Genomic DNA, 19932 nt, shown 5'->3' with positions numbered 1-19932 from the left:
TGCCCGCTTCCACCCACGGCGGCGGTTACGCTATCGATCCCTCCTTGGTTGGCGGTAGACTAAGTCACTCAGTAGGTTACTCAACTCACTCAGCAAGACAACACCATCTTATCATAATTAACATTAGTCTGAGTCTAGCTGCGATCCATCCCCCGTTCGGTTCGTTGCAACGAGATTTGACACCTTTCCTCCTTAACACGTCACTCTACACCAACAGTCATCCGCAACTTATCACCGCCTCCCTTCCCCGATCGCATTCATTTCACCTGCTGTCTTGTAATCTCCGTTACCTGTGTGACGTGATCCTCCTCTCAAGCCCCTCTTGCGACCTCTTTTCCGGCCAACAGCAGATCATGGCTGATGAAACCGCCCCGACCGAGGACTCACCTATCACCTTCACTGTCAAGTCCTCCAATGATGCCAAATACACACTCACCCTTCCGTTGTCAACAACAGTGTCGGATTTAAAAGAGAAGCTCGCAACCTCGGAATATGCCGATACCCCCGCGGAACGTCAGCGCCTAATCTACTCCGGACGAGTTCTGAAGGACAACGAAACTCTCGCCACCTACAATATCAAGGAAGGACATACCATCCATCTAGTCAAGAGCGCTGCCAGTAACCAACGTTCTGGGGCTTCCACCCAGAGTGCCTCTACGTCGGCGCCCACTGGTGCTGCCGCCAATCCTCCCGCCACCGGGGTGCCTACGAATCTCGCAGCCGGCACGGGCAACAATCCTCTTGCCGGATTGACGGGGGCTAGATATGCGGGTTTTGCGCAGCTTCCTGGCGCTGGCATGTTTGGTCCAGACGGCGGAGTACGTACAAGACAGCTCAACGCTATCTACAGAATGATCGCTAACCTATCGACTCCCAGATGGGCCCCCCTCCGGATACCGACACGATGCTGAGCATGCTCGAGAACCCCCAATTCCAGTCTACAATCAACGAAGCCTTACAGAACCCTGCAATGATCGATATGATGATCCAGCAGAACCCCATGCTGCGCGACATGGGCCCCGGTGCACGGCAGATCTTCCAGAGTCCCGAGTTCCGTCGTATGCTCACGGACCCTAGCTCAATTCGCCAGATGGTGCAGATGCAGAGAGCTATGGGTGGCGCTGGACTTGGTGGCAGCGCTTTCCCTGCCCCGGGTGTCACTAACACAACCCCCGAAGAGAACCGCAACACTCAAAACAACAACAATAACGGTAGCACACCCACCCCCAGCGCTCCGTTCAATCCATTTATGCCCGCGGGCCTTGGTGCCGGCAATCCCTTCGCTGCTCTCTTTGGAGGAAATCCGGCTTTCGGAGGAGCCCCACCCACCGCAGCCGGCAACAGTCAGCCGGGCTCTACCGACAGAGCGTCTGAGGGCACTACGGGTGACAATAGCAACACTACTACTTCAGGATCGAATCAGCAGCAAGCGCCTCAGAACCCGTTCAGTCTTTTCATGAACCCTGCTCTTTTTGGAGGCCAGGGCGGGCAAGCTGGCCTGAATCCCCTTGACCCGCAACAGAACCCTTTCCTTCGGGATCCGGCAATGCTTCAGCAGATGATGCAAGCTATGGGTGGCGCACCAGGAAATGCCGGTGCGGCTGGCAGTAATCCCTTTGCTGCACTTTTTGGGGAAGGCTTTGGAGCTCCTGCTGCTCCCCAAGACAACCGTCCTCCCGAAGAACGCTACGCCGAGCAGCTCCGTCAACTGAACGATATGGGATTCTATGAATTTGAGAGGAACATCGCAGCTCTGCGTCGGTCTGGCGGTAGTGTGCAAGGAGCGGTGGAATACCTCTTGAGCAACCTTTAGGCTTATCATGTCTTCAGAGGCGACGCGACCAAACGGGATCGATGTTCATTACTTTCTCTTCGGTTACTTCTCAAGGGTGCGTTGCCTGCACTTGTCTGAATGTGGTATGACAGTTTGATATTGGCGGATTGGCAGTTCTTATGATTTTTATTACCCTTTCTGCATGCTCTTTCCAAGGAGAAGTGAGGTTGAAATTGGCTTGGACAGCCTTTGTGTATTAGCTCGCTCACGGCCTTATCTGGAAGGGCTTGTTTTCTTAAGCCGATTCATGAATGAAGATAATTTCTCTGCAATGAGATCTACTCTCACCGTAAACGTTCTTTATCGTTAGTAATCAGCAAAGACTGGCTCTAAGTGGTGGCAACCGAGGATGCACGTTGGAGAATCATCGACGGGAGAACAATTCAACCTCCCTTCCCCACTTCTCCAAATTGTATCCCCAAAGCTATGCTGAGTAATGGAATGCCAAATCGCCACCAGTTTGAGTTCAACGACGTTGCTAACAAATGCAATTCGGATGATCGCATAGATTCTATGTCTGCATTAGGCTAGACATTTTGTATGGCAACTAAGAGTTGTCTTTCCTTGAGGTTGTGTCTTTGTGACAGGTATAGACTGCCATGAGTTCCACCCCGCCTTCCAACAAGAAAGAGTTTCAGTGCAACTATTGTCACCGAGACTTTCGCCGTCTCGAGCACTTGCAACGGCATACCAGAAGACGTTAGTGCTCTTGTTCGCTTACTATGCCACAGTTCCCCTGACATCGTTGTGAAGATACTCATGAGAAACCGTTCAATTGCCCATGTGGAGCCGAATTCTCCAGACGCGATCTTCTGAAACGTCATGAACGTATTGTACATGGAGAGTTCAAGGGGAATACCCTTGCAAGCTCCCTTCCAGGAGAAAGAGCTACAGCATGCAGCTCCCATTCTGAGTCTCGGGGTCCTCGTGTTGTCCGGCGCAATGCCGACCTCTTGACTCCCGAGTCGTTGCAGCGCTCTAGTTCCCAGGCATTGACCGGACGGCCTGTTATGTGAGTATACTGAAAGTTTTGATGGGTAATCAAAACAACAACTAACGGGGAATTGCAGCAACTCTTCGATTCTCACCAATCAATTCATGGAATTAGAGCAATTACTTCGAGCAGATGGTGCGGACCCTTTTGCATATACTGGATCTGTATTGTACTAAGATCGTCGGATCAGATCCTCTGATTGAACAAAACATTGTGGATAATGCAGTATTTCTCAACAGCACTGGTCAGCCTTTCAATGCTGCTACCACGCAACCGGCTTCAAATACTATCCCAGTCACTCCGATAACTAGTCAGGGACCACCAGCTCCTGCCACTCTCCCAACACCGCAGCACAATTTAGGTAGGCTGAAACTTGAATCATCCTCCCATCGACGAAGTAGCATTTAACAGAACGTATATAGGAACGCAGATCGTCCCCCACTTTGCCCATCCATTTATCACCGAATTTCAACGAGACAAGCTAATACAGGCTCTGGGAAGTTGCTATATACCGGATGTGTCTCTACCATCCAGGGATTCGCTCAACCGTTTCCTTGAGGGGTATGTCACAGGGTTCTACCTCAACGTGCCTTTCACCCATATTCCCACCTTCAAGCTTGAGACATGCTCACCCGAACTATGTCTGTCTATGCTGGCAATTGGCGCGGCTTGTCGGTATGAAATTCACTCAGCCACCAAGCTCTTTTTCCTTGCAAAGCTGCTACTTCTGGAATGCCAGCGTCGGAGGGAACATGAAGCTTTGGCACGGCTGACAGGCTCGGATCGGCAAATTAGCAGCGGCGATAACCACATAGATGAAGTTCGATGCTTGCTATGTCTCTGTACACTTGCAACTTGGAGCGAAGACGCCGAGCTCAGGAGCGAGTCTCTCAGGTTGCGCGGCATGCTTGCTCACTCCCTGCGCTTGAGTGGCTTAGAAGAAGTTGGGTCGCAGTCGACCAACAATTGGGAGACCTGGGCAGAGCAGGAGTCCGGAAGACGGACCAAGCTACTCGCATTCTGCTTCCTCAACATCCAAGGCATCGCGTACGGGCTCCCGCCCATCATCTGGGGCCACGAGTTCGGGCTACAGCTGCCGTGCTCTTGTCCTGAATGGACGGCGCCAGATTCAACCACATGGCTCTTCCTGCGGCAAGGCAGTCAAAACGACCGTAGTACTTTCCGTGACGCCCTGAGAGGTCTACTGTCAGCATCTCAAGATAATTACCTTGACAGATGCCTTCCCAGCCCCGTTTCCAACTACGTCCTACTCCATGGGCTAGTTCAGATGGTGATGTGGGTACGAATGCTGCCCGCGAGCTTGGGCATGGCGCCCTCGCTAGACTACCAGGTCCTTTTCCGGTATATCAAACCCCTGAAAGCTAAGAATCCTCACAGCTAACAACAACTTAGAACGGCACTACGTAGATGGACCACCTTCTGGCAACGAACCCCGGAGTCGAATCTTCAGCCACTCGACCCCAACGGGCCTCTACCTTTCACGTCCAGCGCCTTGCTTAGCCTAGCGTATATTCGCAACTGCCTGCAACATGACAGCTACCATTCTACGGGGCTCTTGTCCTGGGATCCAGTGGCTGTAGCTGATCACCTGCACTTGTCTTCGCCCGCGAAGCAGCATTGGGACGAACTTCTGGCCGCGCACCACGCCACCCATGTCCTAGAAATGATAGTCAAGCTGGGTGTTCAGTACGTCAAACACAACCAGGCCTTGGTCTGGAGCATAGAAACGGCGCTGTGCGGGCTTGAATGTGCCGTGTACCTCTCCAAATGGCTCCGAGGGCTGCAGTCGCCTGGCTATGGTGAATCCTTGTCTGGTACGTGCAAAGTTTCCAGTTCTTTTAGGGCATACGTTCCTCGAAAGCACTTGTACCTTTGAGTCACACTTTGCTAACGGATTGTTCTAGAGCCCGAAAATCTCTTGATCGATTGGATCCGAAATGTTGTGACCGAAGGCATGGCATCCATTCAGGGCAGTAGAACCGATGCCTCTCGCACGGCGTTCGATACTCTTGCAGATCAGGTTGTGGAGGTCTGGTCTAATGTAATGCACGGGAACTCTCCCTGGGCTTTCATTAGGATGATTGGGGATGTGTTAGATCAGTATAGACATAGCCGGTTAGGGTGATTCTAGTGCTAGTGCTCAGAATGTACTGTACCTCTCATACACAATTTCCTTGAACTGGTTCAGATGCCAGAAATTTCCATAAGAATAACATCACTCACACCCTTGCTAGACAATGAGCTGATGCAAGTAGCCAGTACTTCTTTCCAGAACTTTTAAAATGATCTACGTTCCGGCTTATACCGAAATGTAAACTACGTAGCGATGTCTCGCAGTGGATGATCCACTTTTGGAGATTGAGTTTGGAGATTCGGAGAAGTGGGTCGGATAACAGACCGTAGGAGTCCGATCCGTGGATGATGATGAATTGTATACACTGCACGGAGTCTCTCCCTCACAACTGTAACATGCAATTAATCATCCCCAGCTACCGCTTCATAGCAGCTTACCACACTGCCAAAGGTATATAAGCCGCCATGATGCCTGCGCTATGAGTCCGAAATCATCACATTCATCCACACTCAACCAATTCCTTCCAACTGATCTTCCCAAACCCAAAACCCCTAATTAAAGCATCAATGTCACAAACAGTCATCCGCCTCGACGGCGAGCGGACCTCCGTCCGGAACCTCAAAGCCTTCCAGGAACCCATCCCATCGCCCTCGAAGCACGAGGTCCTGGTCCGCGTGCACAGCGTCTCGCTAAACTTCCGCGACATCGCGGTGGCCACCTCGCAGTACCCGTTCCCCGTGAAGGACCGCGTGGTGCCGTGCTCCGACGCCGCGGGGACGGTCGTCCAAGTGGGCGAAGGAGTCAAGAAGTTCGCGCCGGAGGATCGGGTCGTCGCCACCTTCGACCCGACCAATCTGTACGGACAGCAGGAGAACTGGGAGAACGGGCAGGGGGGGCCGATCGACGGCGTGCTGCGCGAGTACATCACCGTTCCCGCTGCGGCGGTGGTCAAGCTCCCCAAAGACGCGCCCCAGAGCCTCTCGGAGTGGTCGACCCTGGTGTGTACCGGGGTGACGGTGTGGAATGCGCTCTATGGCAATCTGCCGCTCCGGCCGGGTCAGACGGTTCTGTGTCAGGGTATGTTTTGAATCCACTTTCTTGTACTGTCGGTTTATGAGATTGTGATACTAACCGGTTGGGCTGGGCTGGGCTGCACTACATAGGTACGGGGGGTGTCTCCATCACCGGTGTGATTCTAGCCAAAGCCGCTGGCGCGACAACGATCATTACCTCGTCCAGTGACGAGAAGCTCGAGATGGTCAAGTCCAAGTTCGGCGCCGACCACGGCATCAACTACAAGACGCATCCCGAGTGGTTCCAGGAGGTGCTGCGGCTCACCAACGGGAAGGGAGTGGACTACATCCTGGAGAACGGCGGCTCCGGTACCATCGCGCAGAGCTTGAACGCCGTGAAGATGGGCGGAAATATCTCGGTTATCGGCTTCCTGTCGCAGGCCAAGCAGTCGGAGATGCCGGATGTTGCGAGCCTGGCGCTGGCGAAGGGGGCGGTCGTGCGCGGCATCACGGTTGGCTCGACTCAGCTTCTGGAGGAGGTCGTGCGGTTTGTGGCCCAGAAGGGACTTCGTCTGCCGGTGGAAAAGGAGTTTCGGTTCACTCAGGAAGAGGTGGTTAAGGCGTACGAGTACATGGCATCTGGGTCGCACATTGGCAAGGTGTGCATCAAGCTTGTCGACTAGGTAGATTGGAGAATTGGGCTTGTGGGGGTATTATCGATGATGCGTGAACAGCTATGGATATGCATTTGAGGATTAGGGAAAATCCAACAGACTCAGCACTAACCTGAAGTGGTCGTTTGCATGTAACAAGAACAAGAGCAATGTAGGAGTTGTAGGAGTTGTAGGAGTCGATGGTTGAATGTTTCTCCGGAAATGGCAAGCGACTAAACCCGAAGCTGAAAGTGAAACACAAGCTTCACTGGAAGTTGATCGATCGACCTTCAACTCTTCTTCCCGCTCCCCGACCTTAATTCCTTTTTCCTGCACCTTGGAACCTGTCCAAGACTCCCCCCAACTGCAACTGCACCAACCACACTGACTCTTCTGGTTTCTTGTCTCACTTTGCAACCATTTTTTTCTCTCTCTGGCATTTGATGCCGATTCCATTCGTTCCCTTCTTGGCTGCATTGAATTGTCAACCCCAGGTTTCGCATCTCCCGTCGCAATCTGAACCGCTGGATCTCCGTTCGTCGACCGTCGGGCTGTTCCCCGTTCCCCCCTCTTCCCTCTCTTAAATCGTGGTTTGACTACATACATCCACACCTGGCTGTCTTCCTTTCCTTACTCGATTATGTTTATCTTTTAAATATTCTTTCCCTTCTATCTCGATTTTCTAATTGTTTTATCGCTCGAATTGACTTCTGGCCGATAAAGATCGGGCGGTCAGTTGACAGAACGCTGATCTACTTACTTGCACCCCCTCGATCTCGTATCCGCCACGTACGACTTATCAATCGTTCGCAAACTGCTGGTGCATGCTTGCGCTGTCGTGCCTCAATCTCTGGTAGAGTGGCTGGTACCCTTCTCTTCCTAATCGAATCATGGAGCTTCGACAGTTCTGGCGCCCTCGTCAATGGGCCTTGTGGCTGTTGTTCGCTTCGTGTACCTACGCATTCTACATCCCTGGTAGGTCGGCATCGCTGGTGTTGCGACAACCATCCACCCTATCGCTGACCCATTGGTGTTTTATTAGGATATTCTGTCAAACGCTACAACGACGACGAACACATCCCTCTCCTCGTTAATAAAATTTTTTCCGATAACACTCAGCTTCAGTATGCATACTTCGACTTGCCTTTTGTCTGCCCTCCCAGCGGCCGCACCCACGGCGGATCCCCGTTTGGCTCGGGACAAAGCGTGTCTCTCAACCTGGGAGAAATCCTTCGCGGCGACCGTATCATGACATCTGATTTTGAATTGCAGATGGGCCAGAACGTCGATTGTCGGGTGCTCTGCGAACAGGAGATCGGGCGCAAGGATATCAAATGGACTCGTCAACTCATCAAGGAGGGATACGTGGCCGAGTGGATCGCGGATAACCTCCCTGGCGCAACCAGCTTTGTGACTGTGGACGGAAGTCGCAAGTATTATGCTACCGGCTTCAAGCTCGGTTTCCAGGAGTACTCGAACATCGACGGCAAGCTGCGGTATTACATCAACAATCATTTCACTATTGTCATCCGCTGGCGGTCGGCTCCGGAAGGCGGCAAGGTCATTGTCGGCTTCGAGATCCACCCGAAGAGTATCCGCGCGGAAGATCACACGCAGAATGGTTGCCCGAAGCAGGTTCACGAGGCGCACGATGGACTTGAGCTGTACATCCCGCCGAATACTTCGAAACTGCGCGAAATGTACCCGGGATCGTCATATATCCCCGAGGACGATGACGAGATCGATGACGGCGCCACCCTCAAGATTCCATACACCTACTCCGTCTACTTCAAGGAGGAGAATGGGGTTGACTGGTGGAACCGGTGGGACCTTTACTTCACCAACCAAGAGGAGGGCTCTGCAACCCACTGGCTCGCTATTCTCAACTCTCTGACTATCTCCGGTGTCCTCGGAGTGGCAGTCTATGTCATCTGGAGTCGGACTGTGCAGGGCGACATCAAGGGTCGCGGAGATGGAGCTTTGGAGGATGGAAAGCTCAAGGTGAAGTCCAGAGCTTCGGAGAGGAAAGGTGACGGGCTTCTGGAGCAGAGCACAGATGTCGAGCGGGATGCGGATGGATCTGACGATGAAGGTCTGGAAGACGTCAGCGGATGGAAACTGCTTCATGGCGACGTATTCCGGACGCCTCAATTCAGTGGACTTCTGGCGCCCCTTATCGGCTCCGGCATGCAGTTGTTGTTCATGGTTTCGGGACTCTTGTTCCTCAGCTGCCTGGGTGTGCTGAATCCTAGCTTCCGTGGCGGATTTGTCAGTGTTGGTATGGGCTTGTTTGTCTTTGCTGGTTTGTTCTCGGGCTACTTCTCGGGCAGACTCTACAAGACATTTGGGGGTGTTCATTGGCGGAAGAATACGCTGATTGTGAGTGTTCTGCTTCTCAATGACTGTGCTGCTACTAATACCTCCAGACCGCCCTGTTCTTCCCTGGTTTGGTCTTCTGCCTGATTTTCATCCTCAATCTGTTCGTCTGGGCCCAGGCCTCGAGTACCGCGATTCCGTTCGGCACTCTAGTCGGTCTTCTTGCTCTTTGGCTCTTGATCCAGGTCCCGTTGGTCTATGTTGGCAGTTGGTATGGCTATGTCCGCACCACGGCTTGGGAGCATCCTACCAAAACCACCTCCATCGCTCGCCAAATTCCGCCTCAGCCTTGGTATCTGCACAGCATCAGCGGTACTCTTTTGACTGGACTGGGTCCGTTTGCTGTGCTGTTCATTGAGCTTCTCTTTGTGTTCCGGAGCTTGTGGCAAGACAAGAGCGGATACTACTATGTGTTTGGATTCCTCAGTGCCGTGTCGACGATCCTGATGGTCACGATCAGCGAGGTGACGATCATTGCCACCTATAGTCAGCTTTGTGCCGAAGTAAGTTGTTCGTTTGGGGAGGTGAGACGGGCTGTCGCTAACGGGAGTAGAACTACCACTGGTGGTGGCAGAGCTTCCTTACCGGTGGAAGCAGTGCCTTCTGGGTGTTCGGGTATTGCATCTGGTACTATTACTTCCACCTTCACATCACCGGCTTCGTGTCTAGTCTTCTTTTCTTCAGCTATAGCTTCCTTGCCTGTACCGTGTACGGTCTGTTGACTGGGACTGTTGGGTTCCTGACGGCGTACGCATTTATCCGACGTATCTACAGGTGAGTGATCTGCTTTGTGTTTTTTTTTTTTTTTTTTTGGTGTGATCTGACCAGCAACAGTGCAATCAAAGTCGATTAAGTGGTTACTTCCATTCGAGACGGATATCCGGGGAGTTTGGTCGGGGCTTGCAATTTTCAGTCTCCGCTGAACTTTTTTCATGATGAATGTACTCGTGCCTCTAACCTTGAAGGGGCGAGTGCAGTCTGTCAGTTGACAGTGTTCATTGCATGGCTTGTGGCCATTTACGTGTCAACTTAGATATATATACTCTGCCTTTAGCGAATTTATTTCATTTTGTGAATCCAGGTCTGCGAGCGGCGTATTTTTGACGTGGTTCTAGAAGCAATAGGCCATGCTTCGATGCCGCACCATAAAGGTCATATTGAGAACAAGTCTCTCCTTAGAATCATACAACCACTGAAGCACGACCTCATCACATGGACTCCTCCCGTATGTACGAATTACCCCCAAGTCCACAGACGAATCACATCAAGGGAAGAACAAGACTGGCTAAAACAGCTCTAGGCTCGAGCGCCGCTAGATGTTACTGCAGATGCAGAATACCTGTCACCCGCGTCCAGGCAGCCTCACCACGTATCCAGCCCACCGTGCCGTGCAGTAGCGCACCCACCGCTTCCTTGCCCCAATCCGGAACCCGCCACGGCTTCAAGCTTCCGGGATTCATCTGATTATAACCTCTTCTTGTATTGCCAGGTGCTTAGGCACCGGTTGATTCCTAAGCGTCGTGACTCACTCAAACTCCGACTCAGACTTAGACTTGGACTGAAGTCTACTAGGTTTGGTCTGTTTGCTCGCATTGTATACTGTATGTAGATAGACTATATAAGACATCAAGAATTTCTGGGTCTGGCTCATCAATTGCTCAAGCCCTGGCCATCATTCACTGCTTGGCATCTACTACTACTGCTCCCTCAAGAACGCCCATCTCCAGCTGGGACCGTGTCCAAAATATCCAGACCCGAAGGAAAGCGCCCTCCGACTTCCAGAATAACAAACCATACAATTCGTTTAGATCACCCTGACAAAGATTACTCGAGTTGGGGATCATACCTCAATCAAGTACCTCACCGCCACCATCTATCCTTCCATCCATCCCCAAAACCATCACCAAACCCCCGGGGAAATACCGAGAAAAAAAATGACATCCTCCACCTCCCTCCCCCGGCCCCCGGCCACATCAGAACCAGGCAGCGCCATCCCCCGTCGCCCCAAAACGGATCTCGAGCTCGCGGCCGAGGCGTGGCGGTTTGTCAGTCGGCAGGTGCAGAGGGTCCGGGATCGGCGGGCCACGAAGGCGGCTGCTGCTGCTGCTGTCGGTGTTGGTGGTTTGGATGGCAAGGGATCTAATCAGGGAGATGATGATGCTGGGTCGGTTTTGAGTGAGGCGGTGACGGTGGTGGAGTGTGTAGCTGGGGGGGAGGGGATGCGGGAGGGGGAGAAGATGGGGGCCTAGGGGGGGATTGCCTTTTGTTGCTTTTGTGGGGGATGGTTACCATTTTGTTGTTGTTGTAGTTGTTTATGCGGGGTGGGGGTTATGGTTGTGCTAATGGTTGGTTTGGGTGGGTAGGGCTGGTAGGTGCCCGAGTGTTTTGTTCTTGGGGTAGGGGTTGGGTCGTGGATTGAGGAGTTCTTTCTATGGATCCGGTATGGTTGTAGTGTGGTTGATGGGTTATGAGCTGAATTGGTGTATGATACTATGGTTGAGGGCTAAATGGATCTGGCAGGTTGGTTGGGTCTTTTGATATTATGGAATGTGTAAAGTGGAAGGAGGGGAAGGTGACTGGGGTACGATTTTGAGGGGTAGGCTTGTTTTCTGGATAGCTTGAAAATGAATAAGAATCAGGTGTATGTAGACCCTTCTAAAGCTAGATTAGCATAATTATATTGGAGGCGATTGGGTCGTGGCTCAACCATCTGATGCGGATATCTTGTTCCATACTAACTCCTACCAGCTATGCGGAGGCAATCCGCCCAGCGACAGCGCAGATCTTCAAACAACCCAAGAACCACCCAATACTTTGTACGTAGGTATGTCCGAGACTGAAACAACAACTCACATCCCCGAAAATGCCACCAGAAATGCCACCTACCGCAATCGACCGTTGATGACTAACCCGGCGATGGCGTGCTCGCAGGTTGCCATCCGATGACGTTGGAGCCTCCATCACACTCACGCTCCAGCGCCCACCACTAGAGAAGAAACACACCTGAGCTGCGGTGACCCGGGTTTCCAACCTCGTCTGATCCCTACGATGAACCCTGCACTCTCGAAACATCGGACACGCGGACATTTCAGCCGAAGTCATCCCCGCCGAGAGCTGTCAGACAAGACGACCAGACACGCCACGCCACGCCCACAACAGAACAAGCCATGCTGCGGCTCCAAGCTACTCGTACGTAGGACGCGGCTTCTAAACCCCTTCCAGAACCCAAGCCAAGAACAAAAAGGATCTTCAGGGGATCGTCCGGGGTAGGCTCGAACCCAGCTCCACGCAGGCTTACGACGAATGCCGCGGCAAGAGAGGGCGCTGATAGGTTGCGGATGATGCCATCGAGCCGCAGGGTTGGCAAATGCGCTTAACTCCGACAGTACATCAGATTCTGGCTGTGTGATTCGTTGTGGGGGAGAGTACAGTAGGTACCTATTCTCAAAGTCAAAGGTAAATCTGGAAGCTGAGGGTGGATAGCTGATAGCTCTGATGCCATACGTACGTCAGTCTGCGTGCGTGGGTTTGGGTTTCGATCGCTCTATCTTGGTTTGATCGAGGGTTGAATCCGTGGGTTGGCGGAGATCTGGTTGCTGGCTGCGGGAATGTCAATTGAGACGTACATATACGTGGTAGTAAGTAATTAGGGGGAGGTTGGGGGTTCTGCTTTGAAATCAGAGTAAAGTCTTGATAATTGATCTATTGTTGGAATTCCGCCCGACAACTCAGATTATTGGGGTTGAGCAGTGGCGCGTCATATCGCGATTAGAAATGCAAAGAGCCCCTGTGTGACGACGACTGTGTCACTGGAAGCAAGATTGGAAGGCGATTGCTGCGTCGTGTCCTGCGTTTCTGATAAGCCCAGTCTGCCAGTTTCTGGACAGTACGGATAGGGGGTGCTTGATTAGCACTACGTACTTGTCTCAGGTTATCTCCGACGGCTGGCAACCGGATCCTGCTACTCAATATGAATATCTTCAGCTGATCTAGAATATCCTCTGTGTCATTTGAAGTAGACGCGTAAACCCCCTTTTGATGCTATCTGACAGATCATCGTCACCCTCAACAATCAATCCTGGGTAAGACAATAGTTGAGACAACACAGACAACCACCGTGATTGCCGACAACCCCGGCTTAGTCGGCACCTCGTGACCACAGCGGATCCGGGGATGGAATCACACACCAATGAATCATCAATAAAAAAACCGCCAAGTGGGCCAAGATCGGGCCCGGTGCGAGTCCGGCGAATCCTAAATTGTAGAAAATCCCACTAAGCGATGGGCGGTGAGCAACAATCGATCCCCCCGGGGTAATGTCAATTTCCTTATCAAAGACAAAATCAGTCAATCAATTGGCTCCTTCTACAAGTGTTTGTGTGGTAATGAGTAATGGAACAAAGATTGAGTCAGGTCAAAGAGATGCAAATCTGGCCAGCACGTGAGCACCGCCACCACCGGAGATTGAGGGCCTCGTGTGGCAAATCATTAAGGAATGGCGTTTATCGGGGGACTGGCCATCACAACCGTGACCGTTGATCCCGGTTGATACCTTAGTCAATGATAGACCAGCCCGCATGCAGGAGTCGATCCGCTTCATCTGCAAGATTCTCCTGCTTCACCACCTCATCACCATTGAGTTTCCTATTCACTGCACCCGCCTGAATGATCAGCAATAATACGGAGTACTCTGTCTGGTGTGCTGCTGCCCCCTTGGCGGCTATCCATGGATCCTCCCGCAATCACACCATCGTCCCCGCCGATGGTTCCATTGTTATAGTGACATGGGGAATTGACGAGCGAGGCCGAGTGACGAGCCAGAAGGAGAAGAGAGATCGGCTACTAAGCCTGATTCTGCCGCCTCTTTTTTTTAAACCTTTCTTTTTCTTCTGCTTTTTTTTTTCCTCCTGTTCAACTCCCACCTGGCATTCTCCCTTCACCTCCTGAAACAGGCATTGGGACTCGTTCATTGCTGCAGTGGTCAGTCTCCACTTGAAGTCAGTCACTGTCCGGTCACTGTTAACTTACTTATAATCCGGTCTCTTCCTCCTTTTTTAAACTTCATCCCCTCCCACCCCTTCTTGCCTCGTCACTTTTCTGGTCCCTATCACTCAAGACAGACTTGTTGAGTACGGCTGTCCCTTCTACAGCAGCTATCTACAGGCCATTCTAGTCTAGACAAGTCTACAATCCGCCGTCCACAGAGAGAGTCGCTTATCGCCATGGCTGCCAAAAGGCCCAACATCCTGTACATCATGGCCGACCAGATGGCCGCCCCGCTTCTGGCCTTCCATGATAAGGACTCCCCTATCAAAACCCCCCATCTGAACAAGCTGGCCGAAGAAGGAGTGGTGTTTGATTCCGCCTACTGCAATGCGCCGCTGTGCGCCCCCTCCCGTTTCGTCATGGTGACCGGCCAACTCCCCTCTAAAATTGGTGCGTACGACAACGCCTCCGACCTGCCCGCCGATGTCCCAACCTACGCCCACTACCTCCGCCGCGAGGGCTATCACACTGCATTGGCGGGTAAGATGCACTTCTGTGGCCCCGATCAGCTGCACGGATACGAACAGCGATTGACTAGCGACATCTACCCTGGCGATTATGGCTGGTCCGTCAACTGGGACGAACCCGTAAGTCTTTCTGGAATTGTGGTCCGAGAGCGAGGAAATATTGACCCAAATAGGATATCCGTCCCGATTGGTACCACAACATGTCGTCTGTCATGGAGGCTGGCCCCGTCGTTCGCACAAACCAGCTCGACTTCGACGAGGAGGTGATGTACAAGTCGACCCAGTACCTCTACGATCATGTGCGCCAGCGCGGCGACCAGCCTTTCTGTTTGACCGTGTCGATGACCCACCCGCATGACCCCTATGCCATGACTAAGGAATACTGGGATCTGTATGAGGATGTCGACATCCCCTTGCCCAAGCACGGCGCGATTCCCCAGGATCAGCAGGACCCACACTCCCAGCGGGTGCTCAAGTGCATCGACCTGTGGGGCAAGGAAATGCCGGAGGAGCGCATCAAGGCCGCGCGCCGCGCTTACTATGCCGCCTGCACCTATGTGGACACCAATGTGGGCAAGCTCTTGAAGGTGCTCGATAACTGCGGTTTGCGCGACGATACCATTGTGGTGTTTACGGGCGATCACGGCGATATGTTGGGCGAGCGTGGCTTGTGGTACAAGATGACGTGGTACGAGGGGTCGGCACGTGTGCCTATGATCATGCATGCGCCGAAGCGCTTCGCGGCTAAGCGGGTGTCGGAGAACGTGTCGACGATGGATCTGCTGCCGACATTTGCGGACTTGGTGGGCGCGCCCTTGGTTCCTGGGCTGCCGTTGGACGGCGTCTCGCTGCTGCCATATTTGACGGGCGGGGACGGCGTCAAGACCGATACCGTGCTGGGCGAGTACATGGCCGAGGGCACTCAGTCGCCGACCGTCATGATTCGCCGCGGACAGTGGAAGTTCGTCTACTCACTGATCGACCCCCCGATGCTGTTCGACGTGGTTGCCGACCCGGAGGAGCGCGTCAACCTGGTCGCAGGCCTGCCTGATCCATCCAAGCTCGTCGCTGTCAACGGCAAGGGGACAGGCTTGCCCACCCCGAATGACTTCCCGCGCGTCTCGCGTGGCCCTGACGGCACCTCGTCCTTCCCCTTCCCGACCCCACCACGCACCCCAAGCCCCTCCAAGCACTCCTCGGTGTTGCCTCAAACCAGCGACCCGGCCACACTCCTAGCACACTTTGTCGAGGAAGTGCACACTCGCTGGAACCTGGAGCAGATCCGCGAGGACGTTCTCCGCTCCCAGCGCCGCCGCCGACTGGTCTACTCCGCCTTGATCAAGGGCGTGCCATCGATCTGGGACTACGAGCCCCGCATAGACCCCAGCACGCAGTACGTGCGCAACCAGGGCAAGGGGGCGTTGGACGATGTGGAGTTGATTTCGCGGTGGCCGCGGGTGCTGCAGCAGGCGGCGAACGCTATCGGAAGGGTGTAGCTGACCCGTCATAAGCTTTTCTATTCTCTGGATGTGTCCAAAAGTGCCTGCTTCTGATTTCTCTGCGTTGAGCGAGGCGCTATACCCGACCTTAACATGATTACATCTGCCATAGCATTTGATGAGTTTGTTAGCATATTATCTAGTCGTTAGTGTTGATGATTTTTTGGGGTGTTTGTGATGTGATGCTTTGGATGGTCAGGTAGCTGGCTAGCTGGCCCGACGGGTGTACATTGGACGGAGTGCATGTGTACAAAGTTGGTTCGTTTCTTGCTTTATTTTCTGTGAATAAGACTGAATATGAGATATCTTTTCTTCGGCAGGAGTATGTCCTTGTACTCACGTCAGTAGTATTCTCGAGAGATCACATAACCTATACAAAAATATAGCACGAATTGACTCGGACCCTTGAAACATAGAGTTACGCATGCCAGCTTTATACCGCGCTATTACCGCGCCCTCCCAGGGCATTTGCGAAGACACGGGGGCACGGGGAGAAAACCCCCCCCCCCTTAACAATAGTGAATGGATAATCCTCATCCTGACAAAAAGAATGCCTTCACTGGGAGAGAGAGAAGTGGTAAGCAAAAAACGACAACAGTCGGATTTGAACCGACGCCTCCGAAGAGAATAGATTTCTAGTCTATCGCCTTAGACCGCTCGGCCATATTGTCTTATCTGGAATAAGCGACGAGATAAGCGTAAATGACCCAAAAATTACTGTACCTAGTAACACGATCGATCCGAGCATGAGATGATACTCCGAAGGCCCACAGCACTCACTACCTACTATACTATGCATGGTGAAATAATTAAGCGTGATATGTAGTTGAGATTGCTATGTAAAACCATACTATGGATACCAACAGACACATTAGAACTCGAATTTATATACAGAAGATAATCCCAACGCATCATTGTGCAATAGGTAACGAGAATGACGATAACTATATAAACCCATACACTACCCTGCACCTCCCGGCTAACAACCACCCACCACCCTCACCACCCCCATATAAACGTCACCCCCAAACCACCCTCCTAATTCGGATATTCGCCAAATGCGCCACCCCAACCACCTGCCTCACCGCGGGCGCGCCCCCTACACCTTTCCCTTTCCCTTTCCCTTTCCCTTTCCCTTTCCCATGCCCCTTCCCTTCCCCCCCTCTCACCCTCCCCCCCAACCAATGCCCAGAACTCTCCCCGACAAACACCAAAAACAACCCCCTCTCCAGCGTCGGATCCGGCCGGAACTTATCAAAATATGCCCTCTTCCCCTGGATCGGCAGCCGGGCAAACGCGTACCGATACGCGCGCCGCGTCAACTTTTCCACCAGCGGGGACGCGAACCCCTCGACCCGGCCGAGCTGCGCGTACGGCTCGACCCCGAGACTGAGGTAGTTGCACGCCAGCCGGCGGAGGAGGGCCATCGCCGCGAAAACGAGCAGATCCGAGAGGCCCCTGGGGCTGCCGGGGGCGGCGATGCAGGGGTCCAGGTGGTAGCCGTGGTGGGTGCCGAGGTAGCGGAGGGCGGCGAGGGCGTTGGGGGTGCCTGTGCCGGGGGCCGTGGTGGTGGTGGTGGTGGTGGTGTAGATGTAGATGATCTGGGGGTGGGGTTGGGATTCGGGGGTGGTGAAGGGGGTTGGGGTGGTGATGAAGGCTTGGGTTTGTGTGCCCGTGGAGTTGTTGCGGTGGTGGCGCCAGGTTCTGTAGATCTCTGTGAGTTGAGATTGGAGGGTTTGGTCTTCTGTTGTTGTTGTTGTTGTTGTTGCTGATGAGGGGGTAGGGGCGATGTAGAGGTTGAGGGTTATGCCCCCTTTCTCGGGGTGGAGGAGTTGTTTGTTCTGGAGGACGATGCGTTTGCCTTCTTGTTCGTGGAGGACTGGGTTCGTGAGCGGGTTGAGGACGCGTTCGCGGCCGAATTCCAGGATCATCCAGCTCTTCTTGGTCTCGTTCTCGTTCTGCGGGTGCGGGTGCTGGTGCGGGTGCTGAGCGTAATGGATCATGCGCTCGCTTGTCCCTAAGAAGGCGATGCCTAGACGCTGGCGTTGGCGCCAGGTTTGGAACTCCGAGAGCACGGAGCCATACTCCTCAACTGCGCACATCGGGTCCCCTGAGACTATGGCGACTTTGTTGCATACCTTGAAACAGAGCAGGGCTGTGCGCGTGGTGTTGACGAACAGGCTGTAGCTTGGGTCCAGCACGCCCATGTGCGAGACTTGGCCGTGCCGCGAGATCAGATGCTCAATTGTTGCCATGCTGCATGGCGGGTTGAGAGTGATGATGCGGTTGGGCTGGGACTGTTCATTACAGTAAGATGAGGAGGGTTTGCTGATGCCGGGGCTGGGGCTGGAGTCGTGGCTGGTGCGGCTGGAGGCCACGCTGCGGTCGTCGTAGGAGGATAGCGTCATGGAGGAGGATTTGCGCGAGATGTTGCTGCTGCTCGCGCTTGAGCGGGGGATTCGAGGGACGGTGAGGTAGGGGGAGGTGGAGAGGGGTTGCTGGTCGACGGGTTGCCAGCCATTGTGATGATGTTGCCCTAACGGGGGATGGGGATGCTGGTGCTGGTACTGGTGGTAACGGTCACCAAACGAGAGGAGACGCTCGTGCAATGCTTGTCCGATGGTATCTGCCAACAGAACCTTGGCTGGTTTCTTCGGCAGAATCGTATCTGTCCCATGCTGCTTCTTCTGTTGCTTCTTCGCTCTTTTGCTCTGCTTGGGGGATTCGGTCGAGGTGGGTGAAGACATGGCGACACTGTCGTTCAGCACCGATCTGTACAGAAAGTCAACTGCCCTGAATGTGATCGAAATGGTCTAACCATGGGGCGAGACGAGGAAGAAAAGGAGCAGAAAAGGAACAGAGAATGAGCATGGCGCCAGGCTCCAGCAAAGCCCTCTCAGCCCCCCCAAGTACTGCCTCATTCCTAACCTGGTTTATGTGCATCGGCTTTGGGCGGCAATTTAGCCAAAAACAGACCACCCTACACATCGGAATCAATAACGAGGGCCGTGAACCCTGGCCAGTGGGTCGGGACTCGAGCTTAGGGTCTGGCGCCTGAGATGGCCGCCGCTGCAGCCATCCATGGATAATGATGACGGAACAATTGGCTGGCCCTGGAAACGTTGTTGACTGAGGGGTCGGACGGACGATGTCATTCTACATGCTATTCCTGTCCACCGTCCTGGCCTCGTCTGATCTATTTGGGGGTGGCGTGAAGACAATCCCTCGTCTGCAGTCCACAGCTGTATGTACAACGAATCCATTGACTGAGGCTTCGCCCGATGGGGTTATACCGTATTCGTACCCCGATTGGGTAGTGCGTGTCAGGATCGGAGAGACCAAAACACGGCTGCCTACGGTGTATGGTCCTTGTTGGACAGTCAAAAGTATGCGTGTGGGCCCTGCAGAAAAGCAGAAGAAAGGGTCTTTGGCTCTCGTCAGCCCTACAGTGCATTCACGGGTCACGGAAGTTGGCCGTCACTTCAGCAGCGTCGGGGGCCGCGGGGGCCGTGACGCATTTCTTCCGCGAATCCGCGCAGGAAGAAGAAAATTGCAGCCTGGTCTAGCTCAGTCAGTAGCCAGGGACGGGTGCAGTCACACAAGAAGCTTGACGTTGATTAGTATTGTGGTGGTGGGCGTTGAGTTATGTTGGTTGGTTGTGTTGTGTTGTGTCGGTTTTGTGTCGATGGTTGAGTCAACAGCCAAGCTTTCTTGACTGTCGGGAGGATCGCTTGGTCTTTTTGCTTCTCGTTTCCTCCTTTTCCTCTCTTCATTACTTCATCTCAACTTCGGAACATCGGAAGCAATCCGAGCTCAATGATGTCAATGACTAACAGGAACTCCCCATCATGCAATAAAATTTGCAGGGATCAGTTACCTGGATGAATATCAGTCGCAACAGCAATTTCCCGACAAGCTTTATCGGTCAGATCCTGCAGCAACAACGATGATGACG

At 53.3% G+C, this 19932-nt stretch overlaps 9 protein-coding genes and 1 non-coding gene across 10 annotated transcripts; 8 read left to right on the top strand and 2 right to left on the bottom strand.

The window, feature by feature from the left end:
- Positions 1-78: 78 nt before the first annotated feature.
- BO72DRAFT_447686 (ubiquitin domain-containing protein DSK2) lies at positions 79-2106 on the top strand. The gene is made up of 2 exons (XM_040944608.1): positions 79-818; positions 878-2106. Exons 1-2 carry the CDS (start codon positions 354-356, stop codon positions 1811-1813), a joined length of 1401 nt encoding a protein of 466 aa, XP_040801917.1. The 5' UTR covers positions 79-353; the 3' UTR covers positions 1814-2106.
- Positions 2107-2301: 195 nt separating this feature from the next.
- On the top strand, positions 2302-4980 carry BO72DRAFT_428180 (C2H2-type zinc finger protein). The gene is made up of 7 exons (XM_040943017.1): positions 2302-2533; positions 2588-2846; positions 2905-2963; positions 3019-3189; positions 3251-4190; positions 4242-4663; positions 4754-4980. Exons 1-7 carry the CDS (start codon positions 2434-2436, stop codon positions 4972-4974), a joined length of 2172 nt encoding a protein of 723 aa, XP_040801916.1. The 5' UTR covers positions 2302-2433; the 3' UTR covers positions 4975-4980.
- Positions 4981-5327: 347 nt separating this feature from the next.
- On the top strand, positions 5328-6768 carry BO72DRAFT_527383 (zinc-dependent alcohol dehydrogenase family protein). The gene is made up of 2 exons (XM_040950098.1): positions 5328-6000; positions 6087-6768. Exons 1-2 carry the CDS (start codon positions 5490-5492, stop codon positions 6617-6619), a joined length of 1044 nt encoding a protein of 347 aa, XP_040801915.1. The 5' UTR covers positions 5328-5489; the 3' UTR covers positions 6620-6768.
- A 711-nt stretch (positions 6769-7479) lies between these two features.
- BO72DRAFT_495830 (transmembrane 9 family protein) lies at positions 7480-9818 on the top strand (the record flags this gene model as incomplete). Its single annotated transcript, XM_040948582.1, has 5 exons — positions 7480-7564; positions 7632-8968; positions 9016-9468; positions 9519-9739; positions 9800-9818. The coding sequence occupies 5 exons, from the start codon at positions 7480-7482 to the stop codon at positions 9816-9818; spliced, it is 2115 nt and encodes a 704-aa protein (XP_040801914.1).
- Positions 9819-10594: 776 nt separating this feature from the next.
- BO72DRAFT_527381 (uncharacterized protein) lies at positions 10595-11214 on the top strand (the record flags this gene model as incomplete). The annotated part of the gene is made up of 1 exon (XM_040950097.1): positions 10595-11214. A coding segment is annotated over one exon (514 nt), but the record flags the coding sequence as incomplete, so codon positions are not given.
- Positions 11215-11760: 546 nt separating this feature from the next.
- Positions 11761-12628, top strand: BO72DRAFT_98907 (uncharacterized protein). Its single transcript, XM_040950866.1, has 5 exons — positions 11761-11781; positions 11897-12154; positions 12210-12231; positions 12324-12395; positions 12449-12628. Exons 2-5 carry the CDS (start codon positions 12014-12016, stop codon positions 12532-12534), a joined length of 321 nt encoding a protein of 106 aa, XP_040801912.1. The 5' UTR covers positions 11761-11781; positions 11897-12013; the 3' UTR covers positions 12535-12628.
- Positions 12629-14050: 1422 nt separating this feature from the next.
- BO72DRAFT_98889 (putative choline sulfatase) lies at positions 14051-16045 on the top strand. The gene is made up of 2 exons (XM_040950865.1): positions 14051-14598; positions 14652-16045. Exons 1-2 carry the CDS (start codon positions 14188-14190, stop codon positions 15972-15974), a joined length of 1734 nt encoding a protein of 577 aa, XP_040801911.1. The 5' UTR covers positions 14051-14187; the 3' UTR covers positions 15975-16045.
- Positions 16046-16566: 521 nt separating this feature from the next.
- On the bottom strand, positions 16567-16648 carry BO72DRAFT_t121. The gene has a single exon. It is a non-coding gene; the product is annotated as a tRNA-Ser (tRNA).
- Positions 16649-16996: 348 nt separating this feature from the next.
- ergS lies at positions 16997-18724 on the bottom strand (the record flags this gene model as incomplete). The annotated part of the gene is made up of 2 exons (XM_040941232.1): positions 16997-17076; positions 17173-18724. 2 exons carry the CDS (start codon positions 18722-18724, stop codon positions 16997-16999), a joined length of 1632 nt encoding a protein of 543 aa, XP_040801910.1.
- Positions 18725-18924: 200 nt separating this feature from the next.
- On the top strand, positions 18925-19908 carry BO72DRAFT_98874 (uncharacterized protein). Its single transcript, XM_040950864.1, has one exon. The coding sequence runs from the start codon at positions 19126-19128 to the stop codon at positions 19690-19692; it is 567 nt and encodes a 188-aa protein (XP_040801909.1). The 5' UTR covers positions 18925-19125; the 3' UTR covers positions 19693-19908.
- The last annotated feature ends 24 nt before the right edge of the window (positions 19909-19932 follow it).

Source organism: Aspergillus fijiensis, assembly GCF_003184825.1.
Source record: "Aspergillus fijiensis CBS 313.89 unplaced genomic scaffold BO72scaffold_20, whole genome shotgun sequence".
Classification (NCBI taxonomy): Eukaryota; Fungi; Ascomycota; class Eurotiomycetes; order Eurotiales; family Aspergillaceae; genus Aspergillus; species Aspergillus fijiensis.
The sequence above is the reverse complement of the archived record's forward strand: the minus strand, read 5'-3'. Positions and strand labels throughout refer to the sequence as shown.